Genomic DNA, 24,634 nt, shown 5'->3' with positions numbered 1-24,634 from the left:
ATTTCTTCATTGTCTAACTTTCCATCATATGTAGTAATGGGGAATACTATGGCATGAATTAACTTGAACTTGGTTGCCAGTGGCACATTTTTACACTTAATATTTTCTAGCTCCTTCATGGCTGCCCTTCCCAGTCTCGGTCTCCTTCTGATTTCTTAGTTGCAATCTCTGTTTTAGTTGATGATGGAGCCAAGGAATTGAAAATTGTTAACAATTTGATTTTCTTCATCAACCTTAAAGTTGTGTAATTCTTCAGTAGTTGTTACTTTTGTCTTCTGAATGTTCAGCTGTAATCCTGCTTTGGCACTTTTCTGCTTTAACCGTCATCAGTAGTCATTTCAAGTCTTCACTGTTTTCTACCAGTAATGTGGTATCATCTGCATATCTCAAATTGTTAATGTTCCTCCCTCTAGTTTTCACTCCACTTTCATCTGAATCTAATCCAGTTTTCATTTAGGCTTGCCAAGTCCCCCGGGGTGAGCCCCACCCCAACGTGCACGTCACCTGGAAGTGACACGACCACGCCGGGCACGCTGGGGGCAGGGCCACAGTCATCCGAGGGAAACTCTATGGTTTTCCCTCGGATGGTCGTGGCCCCGCCCCCAGCATGCCCGGCGCCGTCACGTCACTTCCGGGTGACGTGCGTGCAGCGCGCGATCCAGATGCCAGCTGGGAGTCCCCCGCTGTGGCGCAACACCCGACTTGGCAACCCTATTTTCCTTATGATATGTTCTGCATATAGATTGAATAGATAGGAATATAAAATACATCCTTGTCTGACCCCTTTTCCAATTGGAAACCATTCTGTTTCTTCATATTATGTCCTAATAGTAGTCTCTTGTCCGAGGTACAGGTTGTGCATCAAAACAACCAGATGTGTGGTACACCCATTTTTCATGATCCACACAGCAAAAGCTTTGCTGTAGTCTATGAAAAACAAACTGATTGTCTTCTGAAATTTGCTCATCAGTTACCTGGTTCAGTTCAAGATATTGGCTGTCACATACAAAGTCCTTCAAGGCCTTGATCCCTCATATTTGCAGAATTGCCTCTCTCCTTATGCTTTACCACAACACCTTGGCTGCTCTTTTCCTCTAAGCTGCCGAGGGTGACTGCTAAATGCGATGGATCCTCAGGACTGCCCATGCACTACTGGTGGTTCTTGTACCTGTGCTGGTTCCTGCAAATGAAAAAATTGCAAATGTACTTCCTGCAAAAAAGTTGCTGTTCCTGTTGCCTGGCTGGCTGGCTGCACCAACTGTGCCAAGGGCTGTGTCTGCAAAGAGCCTCTGTCGAATAAATGCAGCTGTTGCAGCTAAACATGCACTGTTTTGTTCTTTGTAAATATTCTGTGTGGTCAAAAAGATGAGTCTTTGACCACAATGTAGCGGTTTTGCATGCTCTACCACAACACCTTGGCTGATGTATGCAAGACATTCTGCAGGTACCACACTGCAAATGGGGAAATCAACATCTGCCCACAGTTGTGCAGTCTGTGTTTTGGCCTCCACCCTAAGGAATAATCTGCCTAATGAGATCAGGAAGGCTCCCACTTTCCTGGCATTTCACCAAACTATGAAAAAGGAATGATTCAGGAGAACATTTTTAGACAGGTAATAGGGCTGTACTGAAATGAGATGGTTCAGAAAGTTGCTTTGGTAAAGAGCTAGTACTGTAGACTTTTGTAGAGTGTATAGTATATACTGGCTTTTCCTGTATGTATGATTCTACTGTGTAGTTTTGGCATCATTTAACACATCATGTTAATGCTTAAGCTTTGTTCCAGCTCTGTTGCAGATTCTGCAATCCAGCACTTACTGCATTCTTTGTTGGATGTCCTGTCAAATACATTGCATTGATTTACACTGTATAATTTGTATTGTGTCTCAGGGAGAAAGGTGGACTATGAACAACGTAATTAAAACCAAAAAGGAGGGAACAATTGCAAGAAAAGTCCACTGCTTCACACAAGGGATCTCGCCATGCTAGCAGCATGATGGTCCTGTGAAGGGAAACAATAGGACAAACAAGAGAAAACATATTTGCACAGAGTATCTTTGTCATATCTTTCAAGTATAGGTAGGTCTGTGGATACCTAAATCTGTGGATTCGGCCCACAGTGAGAGAAAGGAGATTTTTCTACAAACTTGGGGGGGGATCCCTCAGGTTTGCAGAAAATAATATCTGTAAAAAATTACAAGGGGGTTAAATCCCCCCAATACCGTTGTTTGTGCATGCAGTACCATTGTCTGTGCTGTTCTGGGACGAGCCTTGGTGGCCACAGCCTTCAAGAGCTCCCTATCTCCCAACATCTTGTCTAGTTTAGCCCTTTATCTTCCAATTTAAATTGCAGCACTGCTGTCTCTCTTCCACTAGTAGTGTGTTGGTTTACAAAAAGACGGTAAAGAGATCATTTGATTAATATTAAAGAGATGATTAGGTGATGCTAACTGAATGGAAGCTAATGATTTGAGTCATTTTAACAAAGAATAGTTGTTACATTATTCTGTTAGGTTTTATGCCTATAATGTAGCCATAATCCAGAACATTTTTTTTACTTCCTGTGTGGCTTGTGACTATTTTATTTTGAAGCAGACAACCCTGTTGATTGGGAAAATGCTTCTAAAACATGATGGCTTTTCCAAAGAAATTTGTGACAGATCACAGGGGCTGGCTGCTGTTCAAATAAAATAACTAAATAACTCAGACCCTCCTGTGGGTATGCCACACTTCAGGGCATATAATGTACTGAATAGAATGTTTTAATCTCAATGGTTATTGGCAGATAAACCCTTGAGTGTGTGTAGTTCTGATGTCACTTGGCACTTTTAGCATTCTAAAGGGTGTGAATGATTCAGCTAGAGAACTGTGTCCCTCACATATTACAGACTGGGGGATTGATCTCCAGCTGAAAACCAAATAGTTGTTTGACCTAACCTTCTGATTATCTAGTTAAAGGAATTTATATGGAACTTCTGAGTGCAGTCCCAATCCATTTGATCAGTAGCAAAATTCACAGTGATTTTCAAGTGCTCTGGATTGTGTCCTTTTTCTTTAGCATTTTCTTGCTATGTGTATTATTAATGAAGAACAAATAATTGTGAATATTTTCTCTACACCATTTACTGCATAAAGAACAATTTGATGGAAATAGAGGAGACAATGGCAATGAAGTGAGTTGGAAAGGAGAAAGAAGATGAAAGATCAACATTACAGTGAAGCAAGTGTAGAAAAGCACAATCGGTTGTATCCAGTAGTAATAGTTTAGTCAAATGAGAATAACTGGGAATGAATGTGACAGTCTGAGAAGGGTTTAGATACTATTGCTCTTTAGGACTTGAATACTGTTGATCTTGTCTTTTGTTATATTTGTAAAAGTACAATGAGGTGCATAAAAAATGTCTCTGAATTTTTCTACTGATTCCTGGGGTGAATAATAGGTGGCATTGGTTGTATGTACTTTATGCTGGATACCAGGGCCATGGTGGCTGAACTGAAGATGATGGCCTCTTGCTCAGTGTTGAATGCCCTAAACAGTTTTGTGGAATTTCAAGCCTGCCTTTTCTGCTCACACTCACAACCTCATGACAATTATGGGATTAACCCAGATTGTTATGAGCCATACGTGGGAGTCATACACTAAGTCAAGTCTTGGAAGAAAACCACATTATCTGCTTTGGTTGATCTCTGTTTGAAGATGGATGAAAGCAGTGCTTGCTTGATTTTGTTGCATCTCTGTGCAGTTTTTAACAACATTCTGTTGAATCATTTGGAGAGGAGAGCTGATATGAAGGAGTAGTTTTCTGTTGGTTGCTCTCAATTTCTGACCAAATGCATGGAGAATGTAAACCACCTCCCTGGGAGTTGGCATATGAGGGTGCCTCATGGTTCTTTCATTTTTCCTTTGTTGAATATATCACTTAATGTTTCATTAGCTAGACCTCCTGATACGGTTGTATTTATCCTAGCCAGTTCTAGATATCGAGAACAAGTCGCTAAGAACAAACTGTAACTGTAGCCAGACAAGATGGAGGTGGTGATGTAGTTTGGAAAAACTGATAGTTTGGACAGAATTGTATTTAGGGCTATGAAGGCTCAGAAAAAATTCAGGAAGAAAGAGTTTGCAGGGTTTTTTAGGACCTTCTTCCAGTGGAAATTTGGGGGCACATTGAAAAGTCTCCTCTGAAATATTTCCTTATTTTGGAATGAGTGATATTTTTTCTAAAGCAAGGTTTTACTCTTCTCAAGCCTTGCTCTCTGTGCTTCTACCTTGGAAAGTGAGGCTGATGGTGACAAGAGTCAGGATATATCAGGCACCTAGCTTACTCACCATATGTAGACAGACTTCGTCCTTGCTCTCTAAAAGATATAGAATCCACCACACACACCATACTTCATTGCCCCCTCTATAGGCATATCTGATCTCATTTTATTACTCCATTTCTAGAGGGTAAGAGCTGGCAGTCTGATGACTCAATTGTTCACTTTCTTCTGTTTAATTCTAATTGCGAAATAATGGAGGCTGTTGCAAAATTTTTATATTATACAATCAGAAGACAAGGCTTGAATAGCCAAGTGTAAGAGACTGATGTATCTTAGTATTTTCCTGTATTTCCATGATGTTTTGTGCTTTCATGCCAATAAAGGTTTTTTTTGTGTGTGTGCGCGCGCTTACTTGCTTTTAGGAGCCAGACCAAAACAGTTCTTTCTTTACTATAAAACTTGGATTTTCTACTTTTAACTTATTTTCCCCTAACTTTTAGATGGCAAAAGCTGAAGAGTATGTGCTATTGTAGCATAGGGTGCAGCAGTTTGCAGCTCTTTGTCTTTAGTGTTTTGTTTGTTGAATGAAAATGGAAACATTTCACTTTTAAATTTCATAAATATATGAAGTAGTACAATTTTATTTTCTGAATTATAGATTATTAATTTTATGGTAAAGCAGTAGAATATAGATTTGATATCACAGTAATTATTGTGTATATTTCAATATTTCCATGTTTTTTCTGGAAATCTGGGGAAATCACGGCTTCCAAATTTGTGGAAATTTTACTTATTTTACTAATTTGGGATGGAGAAAACCCTATTGTATGAAGAGGCTGGTGGTATTTTTAGACCCTGCTAAGCTGATAGGTAGGCTGGTTGATGCTGTTGCTAAAGGTGTATTTTAATTTATATCTTATTTTCCCTCCTTGAAACCGCCAGTTGGATCATACTGATTCATTTTACTGTAACATTGAGGCTAGATTACTACAGTGCATTTCATGTGGGATTTTTCTTAAAACAATTTGAAGATTTCAATTTGTTCAAAGAACAGAGGTCTGCCTTTTGGCTACAAATCATTTCCTCCATTTAGGTTTTTTCCGCACTTGGATCTCATTCCTAGTTTTATCAGAGTTCAACTCGCGATACAATACCTTGCATTTATCCCTGGTTATAACAGCATTTGTTTATCCCAGGACAACTGTGGGGTGAAACAGGGTTGTAATTCCCCAGGTCTGAGCAGGGAATCCCCTGGTTTTGGGGGCTTCTGCCTACCACTGGCTGCCCAGCTGCTGCGGGAAACCCTTCCCCCAAACAGCTGTGATGCTGGGCAATGCCCCAATGTGATGACATCACCCAGAAGTGACATCATCATGTTGGGGACATCACATGGTGACGCTCTAGTTTGTGGCAAAACTCCATGATTTGAGGGCAATTTTACCATAGAGTTTTGCCCTGAAACCAGAGCATCACCATGCAATGTCCCTGATGTGATGATGTCACTTCCGTGTAACATCATCACATTCCAGAGCCCTGTCCTACTCCGGAAGGCTCCCTTTCACCCTCTGCCAGTGCATCGACGAGACTTGGCAACCCTAGAAGAAATTACGCCCAGAAAGGAAGCTATTGTCAAGTAAAGTTGTTCAAATGAACATTAGTTATGGATGAGTTATTTCAGTTGTATATGGCCAGCGATACATGATTAAGGTGTTAGTATGTTTCTTCAGAACTCACACAAATGCGTGAACATATTTAATGGGATGTTTATTCTGACCATTTGAACTAGACTGCAAAAGATTCAGGTAATTTGTTCAACAAATTATCCCTTTGGATGAATGTTGGATCCATAACTATGATCTAGAAATATAACAAATATGGAGGGAAGCATTTGTATTCACACCTACATGGGTTCCATAATGCATCAGAAAAGGCAATGCTTTCTTGGATTTAGGGGAGAAGAAATATTCAGAATACTTTGCTTGTGAATTTTTAAAAATGGCATAGAATTACAGGAAATTACAATGGAAGTTAGTTTTAAAAAGTAATATTGAAATAAAATGTTTGAAATTCTTTCTTGAAATTCCTCTCTATGTATCTGGTGAATAGGCCCAATTAAAAATGTGGCATCTTTAGGCAGCATGTTGCCTAAGAAGTGGTTTAGAAAGCTGGTGTGGAATGGGCCACTAATCATACTGTTTTTATCAGTGCATGGTTCAGGTAAAGCAAATGATCAATGTAAAGAGTATCATATTGTGTGAATTTTGATTTATCTAATAACTTGTGCGATAATTCAGAAAATATGCTCTACTTACTATATTTGCGGCCTACTTAGTCTAGAGCTGCTTCCAGATGAGGATTATTCTCTGCATGGAAGGCAGGAAGTTCCTGCCTTAAGATGTACGTAGTATTCTATTCATTCTGATTCATGCTGTTTGTTGGCCTTTCCCCTTCAAGCTGAAGTAAAAGTATAAACCTGTTTTTCTCCAGCTCTCAAAGGGGTATCTGCAGGGGAGCTGTGGGCAAATGCCCATGTGGAAACTCCTTCTGATGGTACTGCAGGGAGGGGTGGAATTAAGTCCTGCTTTTAATTTGGGTTCCCTTTGAAAGGTTTTTTTTTTTTTTAACATTTTCCTTCTAAACCATGAAGTACTGCTACAGTGTGGCTAGGTACAGAAAGTAATAGAAATAGGGGGTTCTGGGCTCTGGGAGGCCCTGTTGGAATTGCTATGTTTATTACATTTTTGCCAGTGCAAAAATTTATTTTTATTTACAGAATTTATTTCTACCTGTACAACAATGCAAAAGGGGGAGGGGGCAGTGGTAGTAGCACTAGCAAGAGGTATGGGGGGGTAGGGTGTGTGTGAATGCTGTTTCCTGACGGCTCTTATCCTTCTTGCTACTTTTGCTGTCTGGGAGCAGTCAGTGTTTGCATGGCCGGTCAGTTTGCTCCTGTTTACAATGCATCTTTAAGTGGCAGGCTGCTAATTATTGTGACTTCAACATGTCTTGGAGTATCTCTAAGCCAGCATTAGCTTCTCATGTGAATGCATGGTGATGGGAATGCAGTTTGAAAATACATGGATTATGCATTTAATTTGACAACACGGATTAAGATATGGTCCTTAAACCCAAGAGTTTATTTAATTTGTCCTTTCAAAGTAATGTAGGGATTGACTTCATTTCAGATGGTAGTGGGCAGAAGATGCTGAAACTTTTCATTTTATGTGAAAAATAATAATTGTGTGCTGTCCAGTTGCAACAAACTCACGGCGACCCCAGGACCATGGGGTTTTTAAGGCAAGAGATGATCAGAGGTGGTTTGTCATTGCCCCTTTTCTGCATAGCAACCACAGTCTTCCTTGGTGATCTTTTCATCCAAATAGTGGCAGTGTCTGACCTTCTTTAGCTTCCAAACTCTGATGACATTGGGCTAGTCTGGGTTATTAGGCTGTTCAAAAAAATACTATATTGTTTTAAACTTGAATGCAGGAAACATCATACTCAAGGTTTAAATGGTTTTGTTTCTGTCTTCATTAGACATTGTAATTTGAGCTGAATTTCAATGTCTCCTTTAGTTTTCATTTTTTGTATGTAATTTGTTACTACTAAGAGTCATTGGGAACAGCAGCATGATTTTGTAATCACTTTTGTCCCTTGAATTCAGTTCCAGTTTCCATTATTTCATTTTATGATGATGCCAAAAATCTGAAATTATAAATATCTGAACTTTATATGTACATTGTTTTCCATTGTGGTTTTGGATTAATATTCAGGTTAAATAACTAATATATGAAGCTATAGAAATGTACCACCGTGGCTACATTGATAACAAATTGGTTAATCTTCCAGATTATTGGTAATGTGAGATCCAAAACATCTTTGCTACATGTAGTAATAGTTCCTGTTCGTTCCTTGATATCATCTGATCTCAGACATCTCAAGAGAGTTGCATCAGCATGCTGAGGGATTTCAAGTATTACTTGCTGAAAGAGTCGCGAGTCCAGACAGCTTTTCAACTCTTCCTTCTATTTTCATGTTTCTATATTTTTATTTATATAGTATAATATTGTTTCTTTTAAACTTTTATTGGCCACAGGAGAACAAAGAAGAAATAATGCAAGTTCTCTTCCTGCTCAGCTGTGCCGCTTTAAAAATAGGCTTTAGTGTACATGCTCAGTGTTTATCCACTATTCAGTGGTAATTTGATAATTAACATCAATATTGCAAAAACAGAAGCTCCCCTGTGTAGCCGACTGCATATAATATAAATAAGAGTCACAGGTTCACAGTGACTGGTATTCTTGAATTCTACTTTGATTTGCTTGGTGTTGTAGTTAAAAATGTATATTGAAACTTGGTTGGTCTTGTCTGTTTTAAGCATTTTTCATAAAACTGTGTGTTCATTTTTGCTGAAGACTTCTGAAATCTTAAATGTCAGGAAACAAGTAATATCCATAGGCAATGTTCTGTAAGGGAAGATCTTGTCTCATTAACCTGTTAGTGTTCTTTGAGGGGGTGAACAAACATGTGGACAAGCGCAATCCAATAGATATTGTTTACCTTGACTTCCAGAAAGCTTTTGATAAAGTTCCTTATCAAAGGCTCCTAAGTAAGCTCAAAAATCATGGGATCAAAAACTGGCTAATTAATAGAAAACAGAGAGTGAGTATCAATGGGCAATTTTCTCAGTGGAAGGTGGTAAGCAGTGGGGTACCGCAGGGATCAGTACTTGATCCACTGCTTTTTAACTTGTTCATTAATGATTTGGAGTTGGGAGTAAGCAGTGAAGTGGCTAAATTTGCGGATGATACAAAGTTGTTCAGGGTGGTGAAAACCAGTGAGGATTGTGAGGCACTCCAAGGGGATCTGTCAAGGATGGGCGAGTGGGCGTCAACATGGCAAATGGGGTTCAATGTGGCCAAGTGCAAGGTGATGCACATTGGAGCCAAAAATCCTAAATATAAATACACATTGATGGGGTCTGAACTGGCAGAGACAGATCAAGAGAGAGATCTTGGAGTTGTAGTAGATAACTCACTGAAAATGTCGAGACAGTGTGTGACTGCAATAAAGAAGGCCAATGCTATGCTGGGGATTATTAGGAAGGGTATTGAAAACAGATCAGCCAATATCATAATGCCCCTATATAAATCAATGGTGAGACCTCATTTGGAATACTGTGTGCAGTTCTGGGCACCACACCTTAAAAAGGATATTATAGCTTTGGAAAAAGTGCAGAAAAGGGCAACTCGAATGATAAAAGGGTTGGAACACTTTCCCTATGAGGAAAGGTTAAAGCGCTTAGGGCTCTTTAGCTTGGAGAAAAGACGACTGAGGGGTGACATGATCGAGGTTTATAAGATTATGCATGGGAAAGAGCAGGTAAAGAAAGAGGTACTTTTCTCCCTTTCTCACAATACAAGAACCCGTGGGCACTCCATGAAATTGCTGAGCGGTCGGGTTAGAACGGATAAAAGGAAGTACTTTTCTAATGTCCTGGCCCCACTGGTGGACCTCCTGATGGCACCTGGTATTTCTGGCCACTGTGTGATACAGTGTTGGACTGGATGGGCCTTTGGCCTGATCCAACATTGGCATCTCTTATGTTCTTATGTTCTCTGTAAACTGTGGAATGTTGTGAGCAGAAATTTTATTTTGTGAACCAAAGGAACTACTAGCATAAAAGTTGTGAGCAGCCCTAATTTTTTAAAACAAAATTATTTCATTCTGTTGTTGTAAAATTTAAACTATTATCATTTGTATTACAAGTCATATATTTATATGGAACTTATATTTGCTTTTAATATTTCATTTGACTATTGCGTACATTAGTTTTTAGAATATTATTACCATTCATCTTCTTTGAAGCTTTGTTCTGACTAGTCCCCTCATTTTTATTTTACAAAATCTGTACCCCGCCTTTCTGCCCTTAGAAGGCCACTAAGGCCCTTTTTATTTTGTTGAAGCTTTTTTGTAAAGGTTTCCCTTTTGGAAATCAAATATTCCAGCAAAAATTTCATAAACCGGAGCTCATTTTGTCCAATACATGATGAAGCGTGGGTTCATTTCTTAGAAAGATATTACTTTAACCTGGTATCTCTTTGTAACATTTTCCCACCCACCAGCTTTCTGTCATCTGCTGATCTGAGTATAAACTCCTCTACCTAATGGATGCACACTTTATGCATCTAATACGTTGAGTTCCAAAAGCTTATGCTGAAATAAATGTTGTTAGTCTGTAAAGTGCCGGTGGACTCCTGTTTTATTTTTTACTCGTTTTCTTCATTTATAGCCCACCTGTCTCCCTGAAACTCAAGGCAGATTACAAAACAGGAAAACCAAATTCAGTCGGACAGGAATGCAAGAAAATAATAAAAACTGTCTAAGGCAGGGGTCCCCAACGTGGTGCCCATGGGTACCATGATGCCTGCCAGTGCCTTTCCTTGTGCCTCATAATAAGCATTTTTAGGAAGATGGTGGGGCTTTTGCCCAGCAGGACTTCTGATTGGCCACTGGAGATCTGACATTTTCAAAGACTCCTAGTTTCTGGGGGGCTAACAAATAAGGGAAAGTGTCTCTGAGGCTTCCAGTTGAACAGTTTTTCATATGCTTGCATTGAAGGGCACTAGAGGGGCATTAAGACCCAGCTAGTTGTAGGAAGGCTCCAGATTTGAGCCAAAGGGGAAGGCGGGGACAACGACAAAGGTTTTAGCAACCAAGGAAACTTTGCCCCAGTGGAGTGGAAAGATCCACCTCATTGGGTTTAGTGGGAGGGGTGCTGGGCTGAATTAGGCACAGAGCTTCCACACCTCTTCTGACATGACTATCAGCAAGATCAACACACCACATTTCATAATGGGACCATGGCTCAAGGGTGCTTGGTGTGCAGAAGGTCACAGGTTCAACCACCATCACCCCCAGTCAAAAAGAACCAGCAGTAGGTTATGTGAATGGCATCTGCCTGAGACCCTGGAGAGCCACTGCCCATCAGAGTATACAACACTGATCTTGTTAAACCAATGGGCCAACTCAGTACAATGCAGTTTCATATGTTCATTATTAAGGGGAAGCATTGTGTCTCAGTTGTAGAGCACCTGTCTTACATGGAGAAGGTACCAGGTTCAGTCACTGTCATCTCTAATTGAAAGAATCAGATAGCATGTGATGTGAAAGAACTCTGCCTGAGCTGCTGCTAGTCAAAGTAAGCAATACTGACCTTGATAGGCTGCCAGTCTGATTCTGCACAAATATATATGTAAGTAACCAGAAATTGCAAGGGCCATAGTGCTCTGTTCTAATTATTAACCACCTTAGTGGTCCTGATCTGGCAGAAAGGTGAAATTTAAATTTTGTAAATCAATCAATCAATCAATAGTCTAACCATCCAACTTGGTATAAGGCAGCTTGGTAATGTATAGCTCAGAAGTGAAAAATATATTCCTGAATACCTTTTAATATATTTAGCATCTATATAGTGCTTTTTGAGTTTTCAAAGAGTGGAGATATGGCTGTTTTGGAAAGTAAATTTTGTGGCATCCCATCCCTACTGAGCTCCCTTCCCTCCTCAAACTCTGCCCTCCCTGGGCTCTGCACCCAAATCTCCTGGATTTTCCTAACCCAGAGTTGGCAACCATAGCTATGCAGCAATCATATAATGAAAGCCAGATAGGGTGGTGTAGAAAGCAAAAGAACAGGTGGCATGCTTAAGGCAAGGAAGTTTATTTTTGTCTGATAGACCTTCGCCTGAGACCCTGGAGAGCTGCTGCCAGCCTGAGTAGACAAGACTGACTTTGATGGGACAAAGGTCTGATTCAGTATAAGGAAGCTTCACATGTTCATGAGAAAATGGCAGCTTCCAAAGGACAAATGCTACTGTATATTGCAGTTTCTAAGTGAAACCTTTCCACAAATCCTCTACCCCACAGGAGCTGCTCCAAATTTCCAGGAATATTACTAGACTAGAGTGGGCAAACCTATAGAATTGCCAGGTCCTCCCTGTTCACTGGAGGGGGGTAGGGTTGCCAGATCCAGGTTAAGAAACTTCTGGAGATTTGGGGATGGAGCCCAGGGAGAACAGGGACCTCAGTGGGGTACAGTGCCATAGAGTCCATTCTCCAAAGATTTCTGTAGTCTGGAGATTATTTATAATTCTGGGGGATTGCCAGGTCCCACCTGGAGGCTGGCATCCTTATGAACCCTGGGACCAGTAGAACCTCCTCATCCTTACAGGAATGTTGTGAGTTGCAAAAATGGGAGGGGGGAATTTTGTCCTCCTCTTCCTTCCCTGTTGGAGTATCAAGTACTAGAAGTCAGGCCAGGCAAAGTTGTTCAGTCCATTAATTCCAAAGATCAAAGCTCCAGAAAGTCAGGCAAGGCAGAGTTGGTTGTTGAGCATCCATCATATGTGTTGTGTCCATGCCTAATGACTTTCCTTGGCTGGTTTTTATAGCCAAATGCTTAAGAGTCATGTTTGCAGCCAGCTGCTTTGGAATAATTCTGCAACTAGTCACCTTGGTTATCAGCAAGTAGCTGGCATTGGACCAGGAGGCATGCACTTTGCTGTGTCTCTTGTAGCTCTGTTCTTAGCCTCCATCTGCAGCACTTTAAGGGTGTGGGTGATACTGGAGGGCTGGAAATGACCAGCTGAGCTTCACCTGTTGAATCAGGGCTGAAGGGTGTTGATGGCTCTGCACCAGCTGTTGGCTGTGAATCCTGACAAGCCTGCATATCATCTTCCTGCTTGCCAGCTTCTGCTGACTCAAGCTTGGATACTCAGGGCTGCTCTTCTCCTGATGAGTCCTCACTATCACTGAGCCCTGGCTGACTCATTACACACTGTTTTCAATAACCAAAGTGCTGTCCTAGCCTACACTGCAATACCAGATGAAAGGCAAATCTTCCCTTCGTCAGCAAGTCATCTATTATTGGCTAGTAATACTGTGGGAAGAGTGAAGGCCAAAAGCAAAGCCATATATACACAATTTTGCCTGTGCTTTCAAATATCCAACAGACACCCCTCAGTCCACAATTGACATTGGTTTCATCCCACAAGTTGCCATCCTTATTCCACATTCCATTGCTGGAGCTTATATTATGCCATGGCAGTGCTTCACAGGTGACAAGGGGAAGTGCATGACCCTGAACTTGAGCTGCCTGCATTAATTATAAGGGGCTCTGTGGAGATGCTGCTTCTACAGACTGTGTTGTAAAATGACAGCAACAAAATAGTCTGGAGAGTGACATGCTGCATGGACGACAGGAGAAGGTGTACGCTTCTCAGGACACTGCAACCTTCATTTACTCTCAGGTGGGATGCCTTTGAAGTCTTTCCTGACTGGCAAGTGGGGCACAGGAGGAGGGTCCTTGTGGTAGGGGAAGGGAATGAACTTCCCCTGGGATTACATCCTGAACCTTTGTGTTTTCCAAAACATGGTTGTGACATCTGGAAAAAGGTTAGCATTCTTTTTGTTGCTGGTAAAATTCATAAAAAAACAGGAGGGCCTGGCGGGATCTGTTCCATGGGGTCGCGAAGAGTCGGAGTCGACTGTGCGACTGAACAACAACAACATTCATAAAGAATTTTTTAATGTAATTTACAGCATAGAATAATGCTGTGAAAAAACTATACTATATTAAATTTGAGAACAAGGATTTATATAATTCCAAACAATTTATAAACAAATCATAATTCGTAAACCCCATAAATGTATAACTGATGCTTAGTCAATGTTCATATTGCATACAGGTCTCCAGCAGAAAGATCCTTTCCTTTAATGGGTGATTTCTCACTTAGAAGGAAGAAACATTAGATCTGAAATGTAATAGTTCCTTAAAAGTGACTATTCAGATTATATGCTTTAGTACTGAGCAAAAGAGGTGGTATTTTTCTAGGTCAGCTAATTGATTGTTGTAATAATTTGGTAAGGAAGAAACTTAAGAAAACTGTTGCATATGACCACAAACCTACAGTTGCTATAACTGCTGTTATTCAGGGAAGTATGTCAGTTGCAAAGATGCCCACAGACAACATTTTCAGGAATGACCACTACATACATAAACAGTGGGATGTAGGTGCTTTAGTTCTCTCTTTTTCATTATTCTGCATTAGAGAGAGAGAGAGAGAGAGAGAGAGAGAGAGAGGGGGGGGGGGGGGGGGGGGGGGAGGCAGAAGGGTGGCCGGGTGGGTGGTTGCTCTTGGGAGTGGGGTTTGGGGGTGGGGCTTTCCCCAAGCCAGCTGGGAGATTGAAGCCCCCAGAATAAGAGATGCTTCAAAGTGGATTCCCAGATATTTAAATTGATTGACCTGTTCCACAGGTTGGCATGCTATGTCCCATTTGAAGATTTCGCCCCTTTTCCTTTTGGTGAATACTATGACCTTGGACAAGCCATGATAACAGGAAAGCGTGAAGTTTTTTATCAGCTTACGGAGGTCCACTATTGATTATCACTGCATCATCAGCATAGAGAAGGATTGAAACTTTGTGCTTGGAACCATGCTCAGTAGCCACTGGTGAACCTGTCCACCCCCAAATATGCCTAATCCTTTTTTAAAAAGCTGAATATGCTTTTGGCCATCACTGACAGTGATCACTGGCAGTAGCCAAATTGTTTGCTTACAACTTCAATGCCAGTAGCTCACAAGGTAGAATTTTTGCTCACAAGACTCCACAGCTTAGAGGGAGCATTCCCTCCAGCACCACATTATGAAACCTTATCTCGAGATAGGACCAAAACCACCACAGAACAATGCCTCCCAGTACTAAAAGGCAATCCAGAAGGATACCATAACTGATGGTATCAAAAGTCATATTCACCTTTTTGCACAAGGTGCTGTAACTACTATCTTAGGTAGAACTTGGTTGTGGTACAAATAATTAGGATAATTCCTGATCTCAGAAGTTCAAAAGACCTCCCCCCCCCCCAATAGTGGGCGAAGCCAGAAGCTATTTTAAGGAGTTCAAAGTATGTAGATCCTTTGAAATAGACTGGTCCTGATACCTTTACTTGCTTAGTATTAAAAACTTGGCTACCTGTTTATTTTATTTATTTATGTTATTTATAGTCCACCTTTCTCACTGACACTCAGGGTGGGTTGCATAGTGTAAATCAAGTGCGACAACATGATGGGACATTCCATAACCATTGCAACAGAGTTTGGATTGCACAAAACTGAAATTTGAACCAACAGATTCTTGCTTTATATGCCGAATGTTTCTAAAATACAGCCCAGCAGCTTTATGTGTATATGCGTATGGCTGTAGATCACTGAAATGATTGCACCTTTAATTTCATTGTACTATGTACAATGACAATAAAGTATATTAAAATATTAAAAATATTAAAGCAAGCCTAATTTTTGAAAGCAGTAGTATATTATATTTTTACCGCCATCGAAATATTAATGGTTTTAAATTGTTTATTATGTATTTTATATTGAGATGTATATCGTTTTATTGGTTTTGTGTAAGCCGCCCTGAGCCTGCCTTGTTGGGGAGGGCGGGGTAAAAGATGAATGAATGAATGAATGAATGAATGAATGAATGAATATCTACAGCTTCAAAGGTTTTCTTGTGATGGAATCAAATTGCAGCTCTGTGTTACAGTTTCTTCTTGGTGGTTTTAAACAACTAGAAACTCTTTGTTTCTGTGTACTTTTGTGTTGTGAAAGCTGCTACTTAGCAAGTCAGAACTATGCTTTTGTCACAGTGACCCTGTGATCATATAAGAGAATCTTGTGCTGTCATAACTTTGTTTTTGTTTTTTTCTTCTTGGTGGTTTTAAACAACTAGAAACTCTTTGTTTCTGTGTACTTTTGTGTTGTGAAAGCTGCTACTTAGCAAGTCAGAACTATGCTTTTGTCACAGTGACCCTGTGATCATATAAGAGAATCTTGTGCTGTCATAACTTTGTTTTTGTTTTTGTAAATATTTTTATTGGGTTTTTTAAACAAACAAATACCCACCACCTACAACACCACACCATTACCACTTATACATAATTGCTTCTAAACAGCAACATAAACATTTTCTTACTTATCCAAGATTACCAGCATCCAATATTTATATTAATTATAGTTATCTTTCTTGCTCCTTTTGGGGTAGACCTCTAACTTCCTATAAAGATGGGAGCCATTTTCTGTCCTGTTTATACCATTTAACTCAGTTCATTTAACACCAAAATATAAATGCCTCTAGAAAGAGAAAATAAATAAATAAATAAATAAATAAATTTCTGTATATTGTCTTCATCTATCTTCCTAGCCACATTTCGTACTTTCAACTTCCCATTTAACGACTATTCCAAGACATCTTTTTACTCTAATCTACATAGTTGTTATAAACGCCCATTATAATTAATATATTTTAATTCATTTCCTTTTGAACACAACCAAATAATAAATAATACTAATATTATCAAACATTTCATATCCTCATCTTAAACTTACATTTATTCATTTCTTTTTGCTCTAATCTACATAGTTGTTATACACACCTGTTATAATTAATATTTTTAATTCATTTCCTTTTGAACACAACCAAATATTAAATAATACTTACATTATCAAACCTTTCATGTCCTCTTCTTAAACTTATATTAATTCATTTTGCCAATCAAAAAATAAACATTTGTTTATAGGATCATGTAGTTTCCGTCACAGACCTATTTCCAATTCATATTATTTAAGTTTCCTTATATCCTTACATCAGGTTATAAGTCTTTAGACAATAATTATATTCCTTCTCTTAGCTTACAATAATTCATTTTTGAATCTCCATATAGACACAATATAGACAATCATAGATGAATTGGTTTCCTTTAAATTTCTATCAATTTTTCTTGCCCTCACCTTAAAGTCCTTAATACCTACATCTAGGTCTTTATTTCTGAAATTTAATTTTCCCTCTCAGCACTTATCTATACTTCATTCCTTTCTAAAACCTACTCTCTTTTATTACAGACCAAACATTTCTTAAACACCAGTATACAATATCATTTAGCTTATATTGCCTTCTATATATCATTAATATCTCTAGCCACAGTAACCTGTCCACATGTTCTCTCCCTTTACACACATGATGATTTTTTCCCAGTCTCTCTTCTATGTTTTCTAAAACTGCTTGTCTCCATCTCTTCCTGATCTTTTGCCTCTTACACACAGTTCGTCTCCTTCTCCATTTTCTCTTCATTCTGCATCTTTTTCTTTCTCTTTTTAACTTTTCTCTCTTCCAAACATTTCCCTTATTTATTTCCTTACTTTGTTTCCGTTCCAAAGTATTTGTTAACTCCATATCCTCCGTTTTCAGTTCAACTTCTGTTGTCTGTTCCTTGTTCTCCTGTTTCTGACTGTATACTTCCGCCGTCTCAGTATTCTCTGGAGGCTTAAAAGGTCCTTGAGAGGTTTCAGATGCGGCTCTAAATCCTTCTTTAATGCCCTCCTGAATTTTTTCTACCATTGCCTTGAAGAACTGTTCCATCATTTCTCTAGACAATTCAATCAATCCTTCTTCCCTTATTCCAGCCATCTTTTTATATTTTGTAAGACCAGTCTCAACAGTCATATCCCCAGAGCTCCATATCTTTTCCCCGCAATACCAAAAGTAAAAGTTTATAGATACTTAGCCAAGTCTCTTTTCTGGCCGCTTTCCAATTCATGCCAAACCAGTTCGGGGATTCTTTTCTTTCCTCTTGAAGGTAGGTATGCTTTCTATTTATTTTTCTTCGTTGCTGCTTTTTATAATCCAAGTTTAAAAGGTAAAAAAGATAAAAAACGCGGATGGTCGTTTCTCTGGAACATGGCGGCCATGTTCCCTGCTGCCCGCTTCAGCCTCGGGGCTGTTTCGGACACCTCCCCCGCCCTGCCAATTGCGGGAAAGGGCCAAAAAGACGCCCCATGCTCCATCCCCCACCTCCGGGGGGATGGTCAAGCGCCCCCGAGCCTCGGGGGGCTCAAATAAAGCGGGAACAATTTGGGCGGGGACGGAGCTCGTCTCGCTCCCCCCGTCCGTCGAAATGCCGTACCGGTAGTCAATCTTAGTTTTTTTTCCCCTGCTGTCATAACTTTTTAGCTAATTGGGAGGTTTGTAACAGTCTCTTCTCCATTTCTGTGTCTGTTTCATGGAATTTTCAGTTCAGTTCTTTGTTGTTACAGTCATTTGACCAAACATATAACCAGTTTTATAGTTTACACAATAAACAACATTTATAGAATAAAACATGATTTAATAAAACCTGAGCTCCATGGAATCTATGTAGCAAGGAGGCTGGGTGGTTTGTGGATATGGATTAATAACATTTTCCTTGTTAAATGCTCCAGGATTGCATTCAGTCATTCCAGTGTCCAGTGATTCAGCAAAACTGTGTTACAGAAAGACAACTCTAAGTCCCTGTTGAAGTTTTCCAGCTCCCATAGAATCATATTGTGAGCTGTGTGAACAATTCCCTATGATGAGTCTCTTTGAGTGTAAGATTATTTTTTAGGGAGTAGGCGCCCAAACAGAAAGTACCATATATAAAGTTATAGAGTTGGCGCATGATGTGTATAGCAAAGTTATAACGAAATGATGAAAGTATAATCAGATTAGAACTATTTTAGGTACAATGAGAATGATATCTCAAACTTTTGTTCCTTTCAACCTGTAATTGCAGACTCCTTGCCTGTAGCAGCTGCTTGTTTTAACAAGGTTGTACATGTCCTTGATGTATGGAATTTTGTGGAAGTTGAGTTATATGTCCACTTGGAGGGAGTTGAGAGTCCTTGGACAGTAGCCTGTTCTGTACAATTGTCATATGTTTGTCTCCTGTATTTTATGCTGTTGTGCAAGACCTGTTTGGCCATTGTAGCAGCTTTTCTGAATACATAGCAAGTTGCAAAGGTGTTAACTATATTTTGGGTAAATCTTCTCTTTGCAGGGAGAAACAAATTAATTTTACATAGGAGGAAAAACGAAGCTTTGTTTGCTCAGACAGTAGAAAATGAAAGAAATCTTGGTCCAGTCTGGAAATGTTTTTTTCTGTTGTTTTCCTTGCTATTGAATTAAGGACATTACAGACTGTTAAAGTAGTATAATTTCGGTCAAGTATAAAGTAGTAATTCAGAAGAGTTAATAGTTACTAAAGATCTGACATAAATCAGGCACTTAATATTCCATCAAGAATAAAAAATTAAGATTGATACTGCAGGAGGAATTTATTAGATGCTGTAGAAAAACTGACGTATTGTACCATTTCTGTTACTAAGAAGGTCCTCACTCTTACAATGTATTGCCAGCTATGATATTTGAGTTACATGTTTAGGATAACTGAGCTTTAGAGGTAAGAGTTTTGTTGTGTATTGTTTTCATTGTTCATAACATCTTTTGTAGGGACAGTAGAAAACATAAGGAAACTATTTCTTTACATCTGATATTCAAACAATTTAATTGTTCAATGAAAATGTTTTAGTTCTATTTACATGACAGGCTTTATGACTGTTATGAACTATCTCTGTAATGTTAAGGGACTTGTGTATATCCTGAGTTCTCTAACAGTGACATAATGTCTGTGTTTTTTTTTTTTTTTACAAAGCGCTATAATTATGTAACTTCTTCAACTGTTGTACATTTCCCAAGTCTTGGGATCAGACAGTTTTGAGTTCTAGGTAACAGTGTCAGATGAAAAGATCAGACTATCTTCCTATCAGACTATTAGACGTAAATATTGAGTTCTAATCAAGGCAATTGTGTACTTGCAGCAACACAGACCGGTACTACTGAGCTTGCAGGATCCACTTTGGCCAGGTGTGTGATAGGTACATGATGTCAGAGCTCTTACATAGACAGAATTGGTAGGGCAGAACTGGAAGGTGAATGTGAATTATCTACATAGAAGCCTACAGAAATTTTGGGTATCTTATTATATCAGTGTGTCTGAGAGTTAACCTCTTAGTTTTAATTAGGTTAAGAAGAGGAATAGTGACTTGTGGATCATAATATTTATCTTTATCATCACAGGGCCTTTATATGTTTTCACAGTTTTAAATATGGGCATGCAATTCCTTGAAATTGCATGTTTTTGCTCTTAGGAGCAGCTTAATATTTTCAAGTTGCCAAGTACCAGTTTATGGTTTGCAGAGTAAGCAAGTGGAGAGCTGGGTGGGTGATTGAAGTGTGTTATGAATGGATGGTAGGTGTACTCTAGGGGGCAGAGTTGACTGGTTGGATTTGAGAGGCTTTGTGTAAGAGACAGTGTGTGTGGAGAGTAGAGACTGAGTGAGGTGCCATAGAGTGCTGTGAGAGATCTTTGTTCTTTGTGGAAGTTATGAGCCTAGGAAGCAAATGAGGAAAATAAGCCTGTGTTCTGTGTGAAAGTTACTAGTTGAAGTGACAAATTAGGAAAATTAAGTTTTGTGGCTCTTCTATTAAAGGAGCTTTAGAGAAACAAAAATAACTGTACCCCTACCTGGAACCATTACGCTTATGTAGCTATCCGAAACTGATATGCTCCTTAACCGTTATGCTGTTTACTTACAAACTCTATTCATGTTTAAGAGACAGCTGTTTTATTTCGAGTGAGGAACCCCTTTTTATCTCAGAGCCACCCCCATGCACTGAATGTTCTGTCATTCTTCTCATTATACGAAGCCATTCTGAAGTCCAGCTAAGAATTCTAAGGCAAGAAACTTCGATGGCAGCGAAAATAAGTAGGGAATGCGAAGGAAGTCAAAGAGGCAACATAACACACGCCACCTCTGAACAGGTTATAGGTATCTTTAAGAGATAAAAAAAATATTGCTGTTCAATAGCACCTAAGATCTGCCATTTGAGTAGCTGCTTTACTTGAAATTTATGATAGGATTGGCTTGGGCATGACTTAGGGTTGCCATTCCCCAGTTGGGGGTGGGGGATTGCCTAGTTTTGTGGGCTTCTTCCCATCCTAATAGCTGAAAATAAACTCAACGTGCCTATATCACCTGGTTTCACGATACTCTGTGCCTGATGACTTATCCAGATCTTTTGTAAATATCCGGGACTTGCATCAATGGGTATATAATGAGGATGCTCTTCTAGACAAAAAGTTAATATTCCAGTCAATATCTGCACCATGGTATCATCGGATTAAAAAAGATCACTTAAGAACCTCCTATTTGTCAGACAGTGCAGCCCGCAGTTTAAGAGTGGCATTTACCGCCCTTTGCTTTCAATCCATGCCCACTGAAGTGCTGCTTGGAAGGTACACCAACAAACCACAGGAACAGTGTGTGTGCGTATGTGGTACCGCAGTGGAAGATTCCATTACATTATGATTTGTCCTTTATATTCATACCTAAGATGCAGATTTCTATCTGGAATTTTAAGCCAACTTTGCAACTTACCTGACAATGAAAGTTGGTTTTTCTCTTGTCGGATATGTACCCCTGGTTACTTGCAAGGTGGCTCTTTTTGTGATTTATTTATTTATTTATTGCATTTTTACCCCGCCTCCCCGCGAACGGGCTCAGGGCAGCTTACACAGGGGCCTAAGCCCATACATAAAAACAATGTAAACCAGTAAAAACTATTAAATCACAACAAAACAAATAAAGTGCTCCATACAAACAAGATGGTCTCTGAGGATGGTATCGATCATTTCCTTAGGTGAAATTGTCCTGTCGATGGTCCAAGCCAGTCCAGCATCATCAGTGCCATGCAGATTTATGGCAGTTCTTTCAGGGACCGCTCCCAACCCCGTTGTTTCAGTGGTGGTAGTAGAAGAATTGGCGGCCCCTATATAAAAGCCTGGCGGAAGAGCTCCGTCTTGCAGGCCCTGCGGAACTGCATAAGGTCCCACAGGGCCCTGATCTCCTCCGGGAGCTCATTCCACCAGGTGGGTGCCGCCACTGAGAAGGATCTGGCCCTGGTCGCAGCAAGCTTTGCCTCCCGGGGGCCTGGAATCACCAGGCGGTGTTGTGTCCCCGACCGAAGATTGCAGCCAGAAAAGTTAGATCCAAGGCTGTTTCTAGTATCGTTTAACATAGAGCTATAAAACTGGTAGCATAGCTTCTAAGATTTTAGAATTTTGATTGTTTTATTTGTTGAAATGTTATACAATCTAATCCTGAAGGTTTTGTTTTTAGAACAGTATTTTTGAACCTTAAATTTATATTGTGTATATTTTATACTAGGAAAAAGGCTCGTTGTGGAAATAAATACAGGCCTCTAGAAAGAAGCTCTGGGCGGGTGCCCCGGCCTTGGACACTCAGTGTCAATTTGCTGTGGCTACCTCAGCAGGGTATAATGACACTGAGTCCACCATTTTCTCCAGAAGAACTGATCTCTGCTACCTAAAGAACAGTTGTAATTTTGAGTGATCTCCAGCCCTCACCTGGAGATTGGCAAAGATGGTTCCCCAGAAGGGAATAGTTGGTTTGGAGGGTGGAGTCTATGGCTTTGTACCTGTCCAAGGTCCCACGCCTCCTGAAACCTCACCCTCTCCAGGCTCCATCCCTTAAATCTCCAGGAATTTCCCACCAGGAGTTGGCAACCCTTATCTCCTGCCCAGCCAATCATCAACCTACCTTTATTTCCCCCTCACTCTTCAGCTTTCCACCCCCCACACACCTGCAGCCTCTCCCATGCTCTGAAGCCCTGACTGCTACGTCATATTGGCTGTCATACGGGGGCCACCTCAGCAGCATATAAGGATACCGGGCCTCCATTTTCTCCAGGGGAACTGATCTCTGCCATCTGAAAAGCAGTTGAAATTCTGAGTGATCTCCAGCCCTCACCTGGAGATTGGACCTCAGAACAGCAAAACTGTTTAGAATGTTAGAGGCAAAAGCCAGTCAAGTCGCATATGCAAATAACCTCTGTGTTCCGAGGCAGAGGCCAATGAGGCTGCATATGCAAATAACCTCTGTGTTTTGACTGGCTATGGGGGGGGGAGGATTAGCAAAATGTTTAGAATGTTGGAGGCAGGACTCAGGCAAAGCAGCCAGTGGATAGGGAGACCCTCTGAATGACACATCAGAGAGAGAACTGATTTTGGAGCGTGTGGAATGTTCTAGAGAAGTGCCACCACCATTCGGCTTTTATTTATAAGGGAGATTGTAACGGCCAGTGGCCATATACAATAAACTTACTACTACATCACCTGGTATGAGGCTGATTTTACCATAGTTTTGCCCCAAAACCAGAGTGTCGCTCCTGACATCACCAACATGTCTATGTCACTTCCGGGTGCTGTAGGCACATTGCACAATGTCACTTCCTGCTCCTGGAAGGTTCCCCTCATCCCCCTGCTGGCGTTTCCAATGGACCTGCAACAATTTCTGCTTGAATTTTTAAAATAAGTGTAGCATAATAGAAACAGACAAGGGTTAACTGTTTCCTTAATGTGTAGATCAGATACAAGTTTAAGATATACCGAAGAAACCACTGAATTTTGCTTAATAAATAATTTCAGGACTGGTTCATGCATCACATGGCAGTAAATATACATCGCTCCTGTATGTTCAACATGCATGGAACTGTGACAAACAGTATGTGTAAAGGGCAAATATAAGATAGTTGCTAATATCTCAGTTTGGCTATTAGCATAACATGACAATGGTACAAACCTGCAGCCATTTGCTGAGTTGCTTCTCTATGTGCCTTTTGAGAATACAAAAGGGAAGTAGAAATATTGGATTCAGCCCTAGGAAACGTAGGTTCAGTAAGCCTCAAGAATGTTTTAGCTGCTCTCTCAAAATCTTGTCAGAATTTAATTTGTAAATAAACTTTTTCTCTTTTTTTGTATTTTATTTTCAGCTGGTTGGTGGAGAATTCGATCTAGAGATGAACTTTATAATCCAAGATGCAGAAAGCATAACATGTATGTCAGAACTTTTAGAGCACTGTGATGTAACATGTCAAGCAGAAATCTGGAGTATGTTCACCGCCATCCTTCGTAAAAGCGTCCGCAATTTACAGACCAGCACAGAAGTTGGTTTAATTGAACAAGTGCTGTTGAAGATGAGTACTGTGGATGATATGATTGCAGGTATAAGCCACCAGACTGATGAGTATAATCTAAATATTTTTGTACATTGCAGATTAACTGGTTAATTACAGTTGAAGTATGTTATCTCAGTTGTTGGTGAGGCATGGAGTGGGGACAGACAAACTGGCCCTCATAAGCAATTAGCGAACACTTGCCTCATTAATTTTATCAGCAATGTTTTAGTGTCCTACAAATGTCAAAAGGGTTTGCTATTTATGAAATTATGTGTGCTTTGAAAAGAGGTGTTTATAATTACTAGTTCTGAGGGACTTTTCTTACGTTCTTTCTCAAAAATGCTGGGATTCTTTTAGAAGGCTTATTATGTCTTAAGTGTAAATTGTGAAGTATGTGTTTAAATGCAATTAAATCCGAGGAA

The 24,634-nt window shown here is 39.9% G+C and overlaps 1 protein-coding gene and 1 pseudogene across 1 annotated transcript in view; both read left to right on the top strand.

The window, feature by feature from the left end:
- Nucleotides 1-24,634, top strand: part of LOC107126110 (neurobeachin-like) — a 600,691-nt gene that overhangs the window by 32,191 nt on the left and 543,866 nt on the right. Inside the window, 1 exon segment of the mRNA XM_015429619.1 lies at nt 24,027-24,258. Coding sequence (XP_015285105.1) covers nt 24,027-24,258 — 232 coding nt within the window.
- On the top strand, nt 1,125-1,385 carry LOC107126112 (annotated as a pseudogene).

This window comes from Gekko japonicus, unplaced genomic scaffold (assembly GCF_001447785.1).
Source record: "Gekko japonicus isolate JY-2015 unplaced genomic scaffold, Gekko_japonicus_V1.1 scaffold429, whole genome shotgun sequence".
In the NCBI taxonomy this organism is placed as follows: Eukaryota; Metazoa; Chordata; class Lepidosauria; order Squamata; family Gekkonidae; genus Gekko; species Gekko japonicus.
The sequence above is the reverse complement of the archived record's forward strand: the minus strand, read 5'-3'. Positions and strand labels throughout refer to the sequence as shown.